Raw genomic sequence first — 16,312 nt, 5'->3', positions numbered from 1 at the left:
CTGGAAGAGCTGCCTCTGTGTTCCTGTAGCGCCTTTCTGTCCCCTAGAGGTAAATTCTGTTGTGTGGCGCTTATCGAACTCTCGAACTCTTCCTCGTGTAATTTTCCTGTCGACTTACCTTATCTTTCCTATTAGATTTTTAAATACCAACAAGTCAAGGACTGTGTTTGTTCCTCTTTGTGTTTCCAAAGCTCTGAGGACACCTGGGCCTTGTCCCACCGATGCACAGTAAATATTTGCAGGTTTGGAATGAATTGCCTGTTCTAAATCGGAACCTGGAAGAGGGAGGTAGGAGAAGCACTAGAGGATGTGCAGGTTCCCGGAGGCTAAGTCTGGGTGGCCATTCTCGGCATTCAGTTCCGCAGCAGCTCCCAACGTCTCCTCAAATTCTGGCTGCTTATTGTGAGCCAGGGATGCCCAAGGTGGGGTAACATGTTACCTGTGAATTACCTCCAGGAGCCGTTCAGTCTTCTTCCTTATGCGTTAGCCCTCCCTGAGTCCTCTTTTCTCTTTCCAGCACTTGTAAATACTGTGTGTGCTTTATTGGTTCATAATTACACAAAGTCTCCCGCAAAAGCTTATTTAAGTCACGGTATAGGGGAAACGTGCTTTTGCATTGGAAGTCAAGAGAAACTAGCCCAGTTATAGTGCCAGTTATTTAGGAAAACAATAGTGAAATTCGCATAAGAATGTTAATTTATTAAGAGTTAAGGGTGATCACCGCGTAAGGTGTATAAATGTCTAATCGCTATGTTGTAGACCTGAAACTAACATAATATTCTATGTCAACTGTAATTGAAAAATAATTTAGCCAGCCGAGTGACTCAGTTGGTTAAAGAGCTCGCTCAAGAGTGCGAGCTCTGAGCAACAGGGTCTCCGGTTTGATTCAAGACCCGAGCTGAGCTGCTACTGAGCTGCCAACAGGTGGCGGGATGGCTCAGCTAAAAAAAAAAGAAAAAAGAAGAAAACTAATTTAGAAAAAACGCTAATAGGAAGAGCAAGCTTAATTGAAAGATGTAGAGGCAGCTGGGGAATTGGGGGAGGGGAACAGTGTTGGGGAATTGGGGAAGGGGAACAGACAAGTTGTTGTTCTTCAATCTTAGTTGTGGAGGGTGCCAGTCGCCACCTGGCTGCCTGTCAGCAGCTCATGGCCTCTAAGCTCAAGATGCTGTGTTCAATCTTAGTTGCAGGTGGGTGTAGCCACCATCCCATGCGGGAGTCAAACCAGCAGCCTTGTTAAGAGAGCACGTTCTATCCACTGAGCCATCTGAGCAGCAGCTTAGCTCAAGGTGCTGAGTTCAGGCTTAGTTGCAGGTGGGCATAGCCACCATCCCATGTGGGAGTCGAACACAGCAGCCTTGTTGTTAAGAACGCACACTCTATGCACTGAGCCATGCAGGCATCAGCTCAGCCCAAGGTGCCAACTTCAATCTTAGTTATGGGTGGGCATAGCCCACCGTTGAACAGGCTATCTTATTGTTATACCAGCTGAGCCATCCTGCCACCTGTTGGCAGCTCAGCAACAGCTCTGCTTGGGCGCAGAGTCACTGGCCTATGTGGGAATCGAACCAGCGGCCCTGTTGCTCAGAGCTTGTGCTCTTAAGCCAACTCTTAACCAACTGAGCCACTTGGCCAGCCCCTAGGATATCTTAAAGGAGGTTGAAAATTGTTGATCTTTTTTATTACATCAGTTTTACTTCATTTATGAGTTTTATTTTCCCTGACTTAGTAGCAGTGTCCCACTTATCAATTATGGAGAGACAATTTTTATTGACTGAGATTTAGGATTTTTGTTTGCCTTAGAAATTAAGTAACCAGGAATGGTGAAAACATAAGGGAATAAACTGCACAACACCCCCTACCCCCTCACCCAACGCCCCCCGAAAAGAAATCAAAGAGGAAGAGGTGGTAAGGAGGATAGAACTGGTTCATGCCATTCCCCTGCCAACCACTAATGGTCGCTATCAGCCCAGGAAAGCTTGGTTGCCGTCTTTCTGGAGAGTTCTGGGCCCAAGAGGAAGAGGCAAGGTTATAACTAGTTATTTGAATATATGGGGTGATTTAAATGTGGAGTACCTGCATTTTGGAATTTTGGAATTTATAACTTGCATTTTAGAGCATTTAAATTTTCTCTTCAACTAAATGTAAAGCCTTTGATTGGGAAAAGACTGATTTGGTCTTTAGTTTCCCTTAACCTGCCACATTCTGTACCCCCACTTCATACAGCAAAAATCCAATTGGTATTGAGAATAGGGGTTTGGTTTTCTTTGGTAAAGCTGATATTTGGGACAGGTCCAGTGAGTGAGCAGATGGAGTAATAAGTTATCTTCCTGGTGTGAGTAAAAGACATCTTTCTTCCCTTCTAGCTATACAGCACTTTAAAGTCTCCCATTATAGATTCATTCCTTTGGGTTTTACATTGTCCTTGCCTGGTTCTGGCTTTTAAAATGGTAATGCCTCATAGGAGAATGTTTGCATTAAGCCATTAACTCCCTAGCTGGGAAATTATTTTAGCCTGAGACTTCAGCAACTGAGCTAGACAAAGAACTTTGGATTCTGAAGAGAAGCCTTGGCACTAAAAGTGGGAAAATGAAGGGCAGACAAAAGAAGTGGCAGGGAGGAACCAGGGGGACGTGCTGATGAGTACAACTTTTCAACTGTCTTCATTTTTTCTGGCTACAGGTCATGCCTGTCACAGGTACTTGTTAAATACTTGTTGAATGAATGAATGAGGGAATGAGTGAACATACGGCTGATTCACCATGGACTTAGGCATCACAGGGACAGAGTTTAGGGGCATGGTATCTGGCCTATAGAACTCTGGAAGTCCCAGGGCAAGAGAGCACGTGCTGAATGGGTGGCATAAGCTTGTTCATAAGCCCCCTAACCTCCCCCGCACCACCACCCCCCAGCTGCCAGAGCTCAGGGGATATTTGAACCCAGGTTATGCTTGGGGAGAGGAGGGACCTGAAAATTCAGCGACAGTTTCTTCCCCTTCCATGACTAGGAATAGGGATGACAAATGGGCTTCGTCTCATTTGCCCCCCTGGTCAGTTGCTATGCCTCCCAGGAGTTCTGTGTTAAGAGGGATTCTGAAGCCCAGAGGGACAATCTCATGAGCACCTTGCACTGTGTGACCCAGTTCAGGATGGGGGGATCAGCACCTTGTATGTCAGAGTCTGACCTTGGAGCACTGAGCTTGCCTTTTCTCCTTGTGTCTTTAGGGACCCGTGGGAGCCGGCCTGGGAGCCAGGATGGCCATCCACAAAGCCTTGCTGACGTGCCTGGGACTGCCTCTCTTCCTGTCCCCAGGGGCCGAGGCCCAGAACCATGCGCCACCTGGCTGCAGCCCGGACCTCAACCCCCTCTACTACAACCTGTGTGACCGCTCTGGGGCTTGGGGCATCATCTTGGAGGCCGTGGCTGGGGCGGGCGTCGTCACTACTTTTGTCCTCACCATCATCCTTGTGGCCAGCCTCCCCTTTGTGCAGGACACCAAGAAGCGGAGCCTTCTGGGGACCCAGGTGTTCTTCCTGCTGGGAACCCTGGGTCTCTTCTGCCTCGTGTTTGCCTGCGTGGTGAAGCCCGATTTCTCCACCTGCGCCTCCCGGCGGTTCCTTTTCGGGGTCCTGTTCGCCATCTGCTTCTCCTGCCTGGTGGCCCACGTCTTTGCCCTCAATTTCCTGGCCCGGAAGAACCACGGGCCCCGGGGCTGGGTCATCTTCATCGTGGCTCTGCTGCTGACCTTGGTGGAGGTGATCATCAACACGGAGTGGCTGATCATTACGCTGGTCCGGGGAGGAGGCGAGGACGGCCCTCTGGGCAACGGCAGTGCCGGCAGGGCGGCGGCCTCCCCGTGCGCCATTGCCAACATGGACTTCGTCATGGCGCTCATCTACGTCATGCTGCTGCTGCTGGGGGCCTTCACGGGGGCCTGGCCCACCCTGTGTGGCCGCTTCAAGCGCTGGCGTAAACACGGGGTCTTCGTGCTGCTCACCACGGCCACCTCCATAGCCATCTGGGTGGTGTGGATTGTCATGTACACCTACGGCAACCAGCAGCACAACAGTCCCACCTGGGACGACCCCACGCTGGCCATTGCCCTCGCGGCCAATGCCTGGGCCTTTGTGCTCTTCTATGTCATCCCTGAGGTGTCCCAGGTGACCAAGGCCAGCCCAGAGCAAAGCTACCAGGGGGACCTGTACCCCACCCGGGGTGTGGGCTACGAGACCATCCTGAAAGAGCAGAAGGGCCAGAGTATGTTCGTGGAGAACAAGGCGTTTTCCATGGACGAGCCAGCCTCAGGTAGGTCGCGGGACACCCTCCCCACAGCCCTTTCTTTTGTTCCACGTCATGTACCACAGGGCAGGGGCTGGTCTCGAGCAAAATGGAAGGTTCTGGAAATTTATCTACAGTGTTCTGCCTTAAAGCCCCTAAATTCCTTTTTTTTTTTTTTTTTTTTAGCTGAGCCATCCTGCCACCTGTTGGCAGCTCAGCGGCTGTTCAGCTCGGGCCGGGACTCGAACCGCTGTTGCTCAGAGCTCAAACTCTTGAGCGAGCTCTTAACCAACTGAGCCACCTAAATTCCATTTTTTAAAAGATCTTTTTTCTATACTCACGTATTGCATGAATATATTTTCACCATAAAATTTGAAACGTTGCCGATAAAACAAAAGTTTCTCCCAACTTTTTCCACAATTCTACCCCATTCCTTCCTGTTCGTCCTCAGAACCTACCAGCGTTGATTGGTATTTTTAACCTTCGCGTGCCTCAGTTTCCTTATGTGTAACATGGGGATAATAATGGACCCTGCTTCATAGGATTCAGGTGAGGGTTAATTAATGCATGTGCCTCGCACTGGGAAGGTGCCCTAGAAGTATTAGCCGTTAGCTGTGCATAATACTGTTATTTTACTATTATTATCATTATCCTTCATTAATGTACATATCCAGCTATCTTAGTTTCCTTTCAAAACCTTTTCAGTTACTTTTTTTTTTCTTTTTAATGGAAGCACTCGTGCCATATACCGATTTAATAAGCAGCACCCACTATCCAGTCGGCTTGTCCCCAAGCTCCTGCCCGACTCTTGTTAATGGGACAGACTTTCTTGTCGGAGCCCAGCACTCCATGGTGGTTGGACTGGCCCCCCACCCGGGTGGAAGCGGCAGGGAGTAGGGTGGAGCCTCTGCAGCCCGTGCCAAGCCCCCCTTGGGAGGCAGGAATGGGGGCAGCCCCTCTCTGGGAGACTTGGCCAGATGCACTCCCAGCATCCAAAGGGAGGAGTATTTCTCTGGCACTTGTGAACTGTGAGGACCGCCAGCACTTCTTGAGCCCTTGCTGTGTGCCAGGCACTGTGCCTTTCCTGATGGGTCCTATTGTATGTGTCTCACCTGCTTTCTTAGCAGGCTGACAACAGCCCTTTATCTGACATGATCTGGAAACCGAGAGGGGCAGCCTCAAGCCCTGCCCCCGACTCCAGACTGCTGAGCAAGCCGTTTAGGGGCTTAAGACTTTACCTGCCTGATTGTCAAGTGCCAGCTCTGAGGCCTCTGCCAGAGGTCAGAGTTAGAGGCAGGGAAAGTGCCTGAATCAGAGAACTAGAATAACTCCCTGCATCTTCTCTACAAACTGAGATCTCCATAATCTTTGCTTTGAGGAAAGGAGTGACCCTTGCTACACCAGGCACTTGGTCTTTGATCTGCCCCCAGGGTGGCCCCTGGCACACAGAGCAGGGCCAGTTGAGTGTATGTGAATGTGAGGTGGGGGGCAATTGAAAGGCCGGCAGCAGGCAGCAGAAACCGGGGGCTTGTGGACAGTGTTGGGAGGAGCTTCCACCACCCCTACCTCTCATCACACCCCATGCCTATTTGTCAGAGCCAAATAGTTCCCAGCACTTTGTCCTCTCAAGGCAAACACTTCTGGGGCTGTGAGGGTTTTTTTTTTTTTTCCCCCTTTAAATTTTTTTTTTTTTTTTCAAATGGAAAAATCAATCCAGTGAGCCCGGCACTTAGAAACCCTGTATAGTTGTGGTCCTTCAGAGCTGGGGCCATCAGCCTGCAGGAGACAGACATCTGCCCTCGCAGCCCAGCCAGCTCCTGGGCCCCGCAGTTGGTCAGCAATTTTTCTCAGACACCCTGGGAGTGCCTAGCAGGGTGGAACAGATCTGGAAACCAACACACTGACACACCAAAGGTCCCCGGAGCTGAAAATAGTTCTGGAGACATCTTCGGGGCCACATCACAGGATGTGCACTCAGCCCCCCTGGGGGGCTCTGGGCTGTGGGTCCTGGGGACTCAGCACCCAGCTGTGCCTCTGAAGACATGAGGAGCCTTGGGCTGTGGGGGCTCTGCTGTTTCTACCCCGGCACCTGGCAGCTGGCCCACAGCGGTAGAGGCCAGAGCTGGAGGCTGGCCACCTTGGAAGGCGGCCGAAGGCCCATCTGCCCCTGGTGGCCTCTCGCCCCGGAGGGCGGATGGGGATATGAAGGTTGCTGACAGGAGCGTTTTTCTGAGCTGACTGGTGAAGTGTGTGTGTGTGTGTGGGGGGGGGGTCCCACACTACAGGAAAGCCCGATGGGAAGACCAGCAGCCTCGTGCTCCCCATACATCTGAACAAAGGGGTGCTGGGCTCCAGAGGGGCCCCCACACCTACAACCTCACCCTCAAGCTGGCCACCCCTGGCCAGGCTCCCTCCCTGGGTTAGATGTTCCCCGCTGGGGGGCCTAGTCCCCTCTTTGTCTCCCTGTCCCCCAGGGAGCCTTGCTTGAGTGCTGGGAAAGGGAACTGAGAGGCCTGCCCTCAGCCATTCCTGTTTCCTTGCAGCCAAGAGACCGGTGTCACCATACAGTGGGTACAACGGGCAGCTGCTGACCAGTGTGTACCAGCCCACGGAGATGGCCCTGATGCACAAAGGCCCGGTGAGTGGGGTCCCCATGACCCCGATGGGGCCACAGAGCCCAGCCTCAGTGGGTGGGTAGAAAGGGCCATGTGGCCAGTGCAGGGTGAGCTAGAGGTGGTAGGGACAAGGCAGGTGTCTCCATTTAGTACGTCAGACTCAGGGAACCCAGAGCCCCGGCTCCTGATGCGCTTTTGCTGGAGTTGATATACCCACTGCCTTCAGTTCCTCCTTGTCATTGGGGCGTCACATTGACTGGGGCTGCATTGCTGTGGAGAGTGCTGAAGGGGCCCTTTGAGCTGGTGGCAGCTGCCAGCTTCACCCTTAGCAGCTTACAGTAGGTGTCATTCTTGGTGGTCCCAAAGGGACAGAGGACCAAGTAGCAAGTCTGGGTAGGTATTTACTCTTCCACCACAGCTGTCCCAAGAGGGCCTCAGCTCCCCTCCCCCCACCAGCAGGCAGCCACTCCTGACCTCACACCTCCCCTGGGTTCTGGAAACCAGAGGCTCCATTAGGCGAGGGAGGGGGTGGGAACAGGAAGATGGTGGGTTTGATGCACTCACTCCATATATGTTCCTCCTCCCAGCCTGGCAGTCGCTGTGGGGAGAGGTCAGGACCCGCCTGGGCAGGATGCTGGGAACAGGAAGCAGGGAGGTCAGCAGGGTGGTGTTCTCATCCGCTCCCCTGAGAGCCCGGGGCAGGGTGAAGCAAGTCTCTGAAACTTCCGACCCCAGCCCTTCTGTCTCCCGAAGCCTGAACCTGCCACTGGCTGGGAGGGAGCCGGGATGGGCATGGGAGTGTCTGAAATGAGAGCGTCCTCCAGCCCCCAGCCACCCAGCGTGCCCTTAGCTTACCACCCCTCACTCCCAGGGAGGGGGCTGGGAGAGCTGGACTAACTAACGGCATCACAGCGATTCTGAAAACGTGGTCCCCAGACTCTCAGCATTACCATCACCTGGGATCTTGCTAAAAATGCAGATCAGGTGGGGCTAGTGGTGTGAGGGAGCGATGGTTAGCATCTCTTGAGTGACATCACCTTGATAACTTAGAATCTGCCATGATGGGCGTAACCACCTACAAAAACCTGCAAACACTACAGATCGGGCTCCCTCCTGCCCACCTCAGTGGTTAGACATTTACCAGCCCCCACCAGCTAGGGTGCGTGTGGCTTAACAACCAGCCCAGGTGGCTCTGGTGCCCATCTAGATGTTCCAGGAGCTACAAGGGGAAGGGGAGTAAGAGACCACCGGGTGGACCCAAGGCGGCTTGGGGCCCTGGAGCTGCAGGGGTTTGGTGGCAGTTCCTTCCCTTGAGGTAAGGCAGTTTGGGCCTGGAGTTCACCTTCCCTCCAAACGTGGGAGCTGGGACAGGTGCCTCGGGACTCTCTGCACCTCACAGCCCTGTCTCAGCCACGTAAGAACAGGACTGCTGCAGCTCTAACCAGGTTCCAGGCAGAGAATTTGGGTGTTGAGTCTCCAAAACCTTAAAACTCTCAAACCCAAAACCATTTGGAATTTAATTTGCAAATGAGACAGGCCAGCCCAGACTCCGGGATAAGAAATGTGTGGGCATTTCCAGGCCTTGACAGAAGTGCGTGTCTCGGCCAGGCACGCCAGCAGCTAGGATGCTTTTGGGTATTGTAGTGCCTTTGGGGGGACTTGGGTGAGAGTCTTGGAGCAAGGGAGTCTGGGAGCTCCAGACAGGTGACAACAGCTCAGTGTGGTTCACCTTCCATTGGACCCCAAGGTTTGAGGAGCAGGAGGGGTCTTGAAGAGGCTTCATCTGAAAGGGCCAGCCCCTGAGTGAAGCCCTGGGAGATGGAGGGGAGGGGAACGGAGGAGAGGGGGCCCTCTTCATATGCCCAGAGGCCTGGTCCTCTGCTGGGTGAGATAAGGGACTCGAGGTCAGAGGTCAGCCCCTCCATTTCCAGACGTGGAGTCATCCATCCCAGCCTGACACAGGGACCTGGCTGCAGGGGGATGGGAAAGGGGGAGCTGGCAGGCACAGCCCCGCAGGAAGCGGCGTGTTTGTGCATCCGCCCGGCGGAACCTGGCTGTGAGACCGCCTGTTCTTCCTTCCAGTCCGAAGGAGCTTACGACGTCATCCTCCCACGGGCCACCGCCAACAGCCAGGTGATGGGCAGTGCCAACTCAACCCTGCGGGCTGAGGACATGTATGCGGCCCAGAGCCACCAGGCGGCCACACAACCAAAAGATGACAAGAACTCTCAGGTCTTTAGAAACCCCTACGTGTGGGACTGAGTCGGCACCAGGAGTCAACAGGCAGACGTGGGAAGGGCGCTCGGGACCTGGCCTGGGCCAGGGACTGCTCCCCATCCCCTCTTGCTGGCTCAGGGCAGCTTGTGCCTCAGCCGTGGGGCCCTCCCTCTCGGCCAATGTTTGGGTGGGTGTCCCGGGGACCCCCACCCCACTCCTCAGTGTTTGTGGCATTGAGGAGCCAACCCCGGCTTCTTGCCAGGGTCCCCTCCAGTGGTCACGCTCCAGCCAAATAGTATTCTTGGGGTGGTGGCCTGCCAGCGCCTACCTTCTCTAGAGTCTTCGCAGAGATTCCGGCAACCTCGAGAGACTTCACAGGCGTTTTCTGTCCAGGGTCTTGCTCCTCTGTGAGGAACAAGGTGCCTAATAAACACATTTCTGCTTTATTAACCCTTCCTCTGGGAGTGTCGTTCCTGACCCAGGCTCTTGGTTTCTGGCGAACTGCTCCTCTGTGGCCTAAGGGTCGTTCCTTCCTCCTCTTCCCTCCATATCCAGGCCACAGGGAAGCTGCTGTGAGTTTTCCTTCTGTGCAGTTAAGCAGCTGACGCTTCTACCTAATGAAGGAAACTTCAGCTGAGCCTCTGTGTCCCTGTTGTGTGTGACCACAATAAACTGAGCTGGCTCCCATCTAGGGTCTAGTCCAGCCTCTGAGCTTGTCTAAAAGCAGGCAGCTTGGCTCTAGGCCCCCTTCCACTGGCTGCATCGGGGACCCCCCCAGCAGGCAGTCCAGTGGGAGGCATGTGTAAGGGGAGACGGGCTAATTTCAGCCCTTCTCAGTGGGAACAGTGGTTAAGACCCTTCAGGAGAAGAGATGGAAGGATCGCTCTGCTCTGTGCTCTTAGGTGACTTGACGAAGCGGGTTTACAAAGTGGAAAGGATCGGGCCAGGCTGTGGTTGGTTTGACTCCTGGGCAGGATTTCAAATGCTCATTTGCTCTCAGGGGAAAGCCTTTCCACATTAGCTCATTGTCATCCTCCCGACTGCCCTGAAAGGTGAGCTGGACAGTCTTCTCCTTTCCAGACTTGAGAATCCCAGAGCTGTACCATTTTAGGGTGAGATGGGGTTCTTGGGGTAAGTTAGGGGTGCGGTTTTCCTGTCCCTCTTTCAGGTCAGCAAACTGACCCAGAGAGTCCACACAGCCTTTAGAAGTGGCCACACCCAGACCAGCCAGCTTTTCTCGAGACCCTGACATCCAGTGGCCTGGGCGTGCATGAGCGGTGGTGTCCTGACCCTTGGACACTGGCTCAAGGCTGCAAAGCCCGCCCCTCCCCGGCTTGGGAATGTTTCTCCCTAACTGACCAGAAGCTATTTTCTGACACCGGTTGTAGGAAAAAATGTTTCTGTTGGAAGGGAGAGAAAGGTTGCTGGAGGAAAAAAAAAAAACAAACTTCACCCAAGCTTTCCCTTCTATGTCAGATTGCACCAGCTCCCCGGGGACGCCAATGCCTTTTTTAGTATAAACTCATACTTGGGGCCCAAGCAGTAGGGTCCCCTTTGACTCTTGTTCTTTCTGGTTACTTTAGGCTCAATCCCCACAAAATAAAACGAGATGGTAGACGCCCTGTTCCCTGGACTGCACATCGTCCTGATGTCCTCATTCCTGTGTCCAGGCTGGGCAGATCCCAGCACCTTTCCCGCCCTTGTCATTGGAGCTGGGAGGGCCCGGAGGCCACCGACCTGGAGCAGTGGACTGAGGGGGGATGGCTGGGGCTCTAGGACCACCCCTCTTCCTGCCCTGCCTAGCTTTTCCTGGTCCCCAAGTGACTGAGGCCACCAGGAGCTGTCTGCATACAAGCCTGCCTCCATCCCCCTCGTGACACCCTCCCCCATATCACAGCCCCGGTGTCCTCATGCTGTGGGTCTCCAGATGGCCATCCTCAGATGCTCCTGTCGTCACACCATGGGCCTTCCTGGCCATGTTTTGGTGTCCACCATCAGCTTGCCCCGCTCTGTGCCTAGGTGAATCCAGGTGAACTCCTCCGTGAGTTTTTGGAGCCACACCGTGGCGGGAGTTAGCCCCGGGCCTTCTGCCACCACCTGGACTGTGGAAGGCCACTGAACTGGGGCAGAGCTCATTCGAGGCCTGGACAGACACCACTCCTCTTCATGGCCTGCGGGTCTGGGATCTGAGCCCCTGTGGTGCTTCACTCCATGCCCCATGACCCCCCATGCCTTCCCCACCTTCGATGAACTGGGTTCCATCAAGATACAAGATGGGGGTTGGGCTGCATTCTCAGGGACCAGTTGGGCATCTTGGACCACGTGGACTAGAGTCTAGGCCTCTTCCTGGACAGACCTGTGGGACTTAGGAAGGCCCCTTAGGTAAGTGGCGTCCAGGACTGAACATTGTACCTTTCCGGATGGGCAGATATGTAGGTTTCTACCTCACCGTGGGCACCTCAATGTGCTGGCGCTGCTCTGCTCACCCAGGACATGCTCCAGAGGGTCCTGACGGCCACCAGGGAAGTGAGGGACATCCGTTGGACCTGAATGTTGCTGGCACCAAGGACAGAGATGTGCACAGCTCCAGACCCGGGAACATCTCTAGATTGTCTCCCTGGCTTTGCCCTGCCATCTGGTACCAGACACAGCAGGTTTTTCTGGGGTGGGGGCCTCCCCAGGTGTGCCCCTGGAGCTCAGGTCTCAGCCCAGCATCACCATCGCCTCTGGGTGCCAAGATGAGGGTGAGGACGAGCAGCGGAGGTGGGCTGGGTTGTGCCCAACTTCACCCTAGGCTCAGTCCCAGCTCCAGTGCCACCCTCCTGCCCCCAGCAGCCTGTGCCTTTGTCACTGGAGTATTTCTCTAGAGCTAGATGGGTGAACAGGCCCTGTTGCAAGTAAGGCTGTATACCCACGTGTGACAGTCTCCCCGTTTGCTATCCGTTGTGCAGGGTCACTCAGTTCCAAGAATGGAGTGTAACTTCCCTCTGATAGAAGGGAAGGGGGGAGCTCTGTGCACCTCAGACGTCTCTTGATCTAGGCTAGTGGCCCTAAGATCCCTTACGGTGAATAAAGGCACTATTTTGCTTTTCGAGGTGAGTCTCACGTGAGTCCTTGCAGCGCCCAGCGGCCATGGGAGTGGCCTGAAGTGAATGTAGGTTTGTTCATAGTCCGAGTCCCCTGGGTGCCTGCTGGTGAGGCTCAGGGAGGGATGGGCTCCTAAAAGATGCAGGCCCGCCCGGATTCAGGCATTCCTCATGACCCTTAGCCAAGTGAAGACGGTAAGAGAAGTGGTCCAGCTGTATCACCAACAAGCCTTGAGTGGAAGAAAACCAGAATAGGCCAGAGCCCGTTGCAGGTAAGGTCAGGCCAACACCTTGGTAAATTTCATGCCCTCTCTGTCGAACTGTGTCGCTCGAAGCAGAGTAGTTTGGACTTCATAAGTGCTAGGAGTTAAATGACCGTATCACCTCCATTTGTGAGGAATTGCTACCGGTGAATCCCCGTGTTCATTAAGAATTTGTCTGGACTTTATTAATAATATATATATTTTAACTCTTATTCCTTGGCCTTCTAGACCAAGAAAGGCTGTTTGATTCCAAGTAAACGTTTTCTTGGTTGGGAATTTATTCTAAGAGGGGGAAACCAGGTTTCCCAAACCAGCCGTGCCCCCCTCCCCGACCCCAACACACAAGGCCTGGGGATGAGGCAGGAGGGGGCAACCCGTATAGTCCTGCTGCCTGGCATGCTGAGGGGACACTGTTGGGTGAAATGCTGGGCTCGTGGGAAAATGTACTGGGGCCAGGGAATGGTCAGTGCCTCCCTGGGCCAGGAGGGCCTGCCAAGTGCCACGCCCAGCATTCAGTTTACACATGTGGTTCCCACATGTGTTCAGAGCCCCTCACAGCTCATAGAAGAACAAGAAACAGGTTAACTGACTTGCTCCTTGTCATGCGTCTCGGAAGGGCATCTAGAAGCATTCGTCAGCTCTCCAACCCATTTTCACCAAGCCTAAGCACTTTCGCTAGCCCCATGGGGACGTGGTCAGACGCAGGTGCAGGTGACCAGACTTTGTTTCCTGTCTGCTGTCTGCACTCTGGGCCGTCCGGAAGCTGCAAACCCCACTCACAGCAGCCCATGAATTATTTAGCATCTGCAACAGCCTGGTAATGCTCTGACCTCATCCTCCTTGGGCTCAGGGCGCGGCTCTGACCTTGGTCTCCTTGAAAGGATGCCGATAAAGAGGAGGCTGGGGTGGTGGGTCCCTCTGTGGGATGCAAGTGATGGAAGGAGGGGACACCAGTACCCTCAGGAAGAGGTGGGGGCCAGAGACCAGCTACTACCCTTGTAGCATGAGGCAGGTCTGCAGAGGAGAGAACATGACCCAAAGCTGACGACCACGGGTTCAAATCTCAGCTCTTGCTTACTGGCTTTGTGACCTTGGGCAGCTCTCTTGACCCGTCCTCAGTTTCCTCATCTGTAAAATGGAAGTACTAACACTGAGTTCGTATTTAGTGTTCTAGCCCCTCCAGGTCACTCCTGAAAGTCACGGCCAAGGCAGAGCATCCAGGATCTAGCTGCCCTGTGTCCAGATCTCTAGTTGGTCTCTAGTCCAGATCTCACCAGTTGTCAGCCCTCTGGCGATGCCACGTCTTCCCTTTCCTCTGCTGTCCCTCATGCATCGGGTCCCCAAAGTGGGATGGCAGGTAGCTGGGCTAGGAGGGGGACAGCCCCTCGGCAGTGCCTTGACTGACAGGGATAAACAAGTTAAGAGGGTCACCTGGGACACAGGAAGTCAAGAAGCCGGGCTGAAGAGGGAGGATTGAACTGCTTTCTATTGGTCAGCACATGTTTATTGAGTGCCGGTTCCGGGGACATAGAGATGAGCCAGAGCTGGTCCCTGCTCTCTGGCGCTCACAGCCTGACGCCTCCTTTGCCAGGTCAGGCCCAAGGGCTGAAGTGGGAGTGGTGACGGTGGGTTCCATCTTGGATCCTTGTGAGCATTAGGCAGGCACATCCTGCTTCCAACAGGCACCCCTTCCCAAGGGGCACCTTTGCTGTCAACAGGGCTCCTTAGGTGGGACCTGGTTCTTACTAGCTCCCTGACTTTGGGCAGCTCCCTGACCCTGCCTGGGTTTCGCCACAGGGCTCTGCGGAGGGTGCGTCCCAGTGGCCTGACTCAGGTCTGGAGCTGAGCTGGGCTGATGCACGGCTAATGCCCGGCTGTGCCTGGGACAGAGGTGCTGGGTCCCTGTGGGCAGTGGGGCCCAATCCCAGTAGCTCTCTGATGGCTTCCCCAGGCCTCGCCAAGGCAGGGGGCCCGGGAGGAGCCCTCTGTAGATTCTGCTGCCAGGAGCGGGAGCACAAAGGGGACAGCTGCTCTTTCCCCCACTGCACCAGAGGGCCGGTGGGGACTGGAGGCCACAGAAGGCTTTACGGTTCCTTGACAGAGCGTCACAGCGGCAGCCCTACCCTGAGCGGGTATGGGGAGGGCGCGGGCTCCGGAACCCCTTTGGCTGCACCCTAGACACTCCACTCAACCCCCGACACACCTGGAGCGGTGGATGGTGGGGGTGGGGATTCAGCCTCGGGCGCTCTCACGTCACTCTCCAGCCAGGGCCCGCCCCCGACCCCAGCCAACCCGAGGCCGCCTCCTGCTCCCCACCCCAAGCCCCGCCCGACATCCCTGCAACTTGATCCCGGCCTCCAGACCAGCGGGCTGGGACCGGCTGTTCAGCTTCCGCTGCAGGCTGTGGGGCCCCCGCTGCGCTCCCCACTTCTGCCTGGGGAAGGCGGTCGCAGTGTCCTCCCCACCCCCAAGACCCTGTCCTTCCACTCAGCCTCCCCTCCCGGATTGCAGTCTTTTGTGGCCTTTTTCTTGTCCCCTCCCAGCTGCAAGCCCCAGATCCGGGCTCGTACCTATAGCGTACATCCCTGTATTTTTGGGTCCAGTACATAGCAGGTCCCAGGTCCCAAGAGAAAGACTCTCCCAGGAGGCCAAGGCTCCTTACGTTACATGGGTGGGTGTAATGGATCCGGCTCTGGGGGGAGGGGGGTTCACAGCCTCGCACTGCTGACATTTGGGACCAGATCATTCTGGGGGGGGGGGGGTCTGTGTATCGTAGGATGCTGGACAGCATCTTGGCCTCCACCTACTAGATGCCAGTAGTATCACCGCCCTCTTAGTTGTGACAACCAAAAATGTCTCCAGACTTTGCCCAGTGTCCCCTGGGGGCAAACTCTTGTGGTTGAGAACCACTTCTGTGGGGGATTAAGTGGGTGCTGAGCCAGCCCACACAGGGGCCTCCCAGCCCTGAAATCTGTGAGGGTATTTCTGGCCTCCCCCTCCTCCAGGCTGGTTCACAGACATCTCGGTCCAGCCTGGGGACTGAGACCCTTAACCTGACAGCATTTGGGCAGGATGTGGCCAGCCAGCTCCTCTCACTGTGCAAACACCTTCTCAGCCCCTGCTCTAATGTGGGTGCTGAGCAGGCCCTGGGATGGGATGAGGGAGGCTCAGGTGTTTACCTGTCACTAGCAGTCAGAGTAGTTGTGGCACCAGAAAGAGACTCACACAGCATGTCCATCAGACACCCTTGGGGTTTCTGGAGAGAAACTGGGGGGAGGGGGCTCTGTGGGCTGAGGCCACCAACTGAGGCTGTCAGGACTGAGGGGCAGGGGAGTGTCCTGGTCAGCAGGAGCTCAGCTTTGGGCCCCAGTCCTTGGAGTTCACCAGACGTGGCAGCGGCTCAGCCTGTTCTCTCCATAGGGAAGGCAGAAACCGGGCAACCCCTTATACACACACACACACACACACGCGCGCGCGCACACACACACACACGCACACGACACTTGCATGCACATACACACGGAGGTAAGGAGTGGGGGAGTGGGGTCTTGGAGGAAAAAAAATGAATCAGTCCCAGCTGGGGAAGATTCCTTCCAGTCTCTTAACCAGGCCCAGGTGAGGGTGGTCATAGCCAAGCGGGGGACACGCAGCATGGGGACAGGATACTGTTGGCACCAACCCCTCTTCCCCACGTGCAAAGTAGGATTTTCTCTTCTTTCCCTTCCCCTTCTTCTTCTTCTTCTTCTTTTTAAAGAATTTATTGAGGAGTTGGGGAAGGGAACAGTGTTGGGGGAATTGGGGAAGGGGAACATTGTGTTTTTCCAGGACCCATCAGCTCCAAGTCAAGTTGTTG

General features: G+C 54.8%; 1 protein-coding gene across 5 annotated transcripts in view; it reads left to right on the top strand.

Moving 5' to 3' along the window:
* The window catches only part of GPRC5C (G protein-coupled receptor class C group 5 member C), a 29,879-nt gene extending 17,675 nt beyond the window's left edge, over positions 1-12,204 (top strand). For 3 of the 5 annotated variants that reach the window (XM_019650960.1, XM_019650955.1, XM_019650956.1), the window contains exons 2-5: positions 3,225-4,305; positions 6,822-6,916; positions 8,976-9,125; positions 10,694-12,204. In XM_019650960.1, coding sequence (XP_019506505.1) covers positions 3,255-4,305; positions 6,822-6,916; positions 8,976-9,125; positions 10,694-10,726 — 1,329 coding nt within the window. In that variant the 5' untranslated portion in view covers positions 3,225-3,254 and the 3' untranslated portion in view covers positions 10,727-12,204. Of the gene's footprint in view, positions 1-3,224; positions 4,306-6,821; positions 6,917-8,975; positions 9,561-10,693 lie in introns of those variants that run through there. The other 2 variants (XM_019650958.1, XM_019650959.1) reach the window with 2 other exon arrangements.
* The last annotated feature ends 4,108 nt before the right edge of the window (positions 12,205-16,312 follow it).

Source organism: Hipposideros armiger, unplaced genomic scaffold (genome assembly GCF_001890085.2).
Source record: "Hipposideros armiger isolate ML-2016 unplaced genomic scaffold, ASM189008v1 scaffold_150, whole genome shotgun sequence".
Lineage (NCBI taxonomy): Eukaryota > Metazoa > Chordata > Mammalia > Chiroptera > Hipposideridae > Hipposideros > Hipposideros armiger.
Note: the sequence above shows the minus strand (reverse complement) of the source record. Positions and strands in the feature narration are given on the sequence as shown.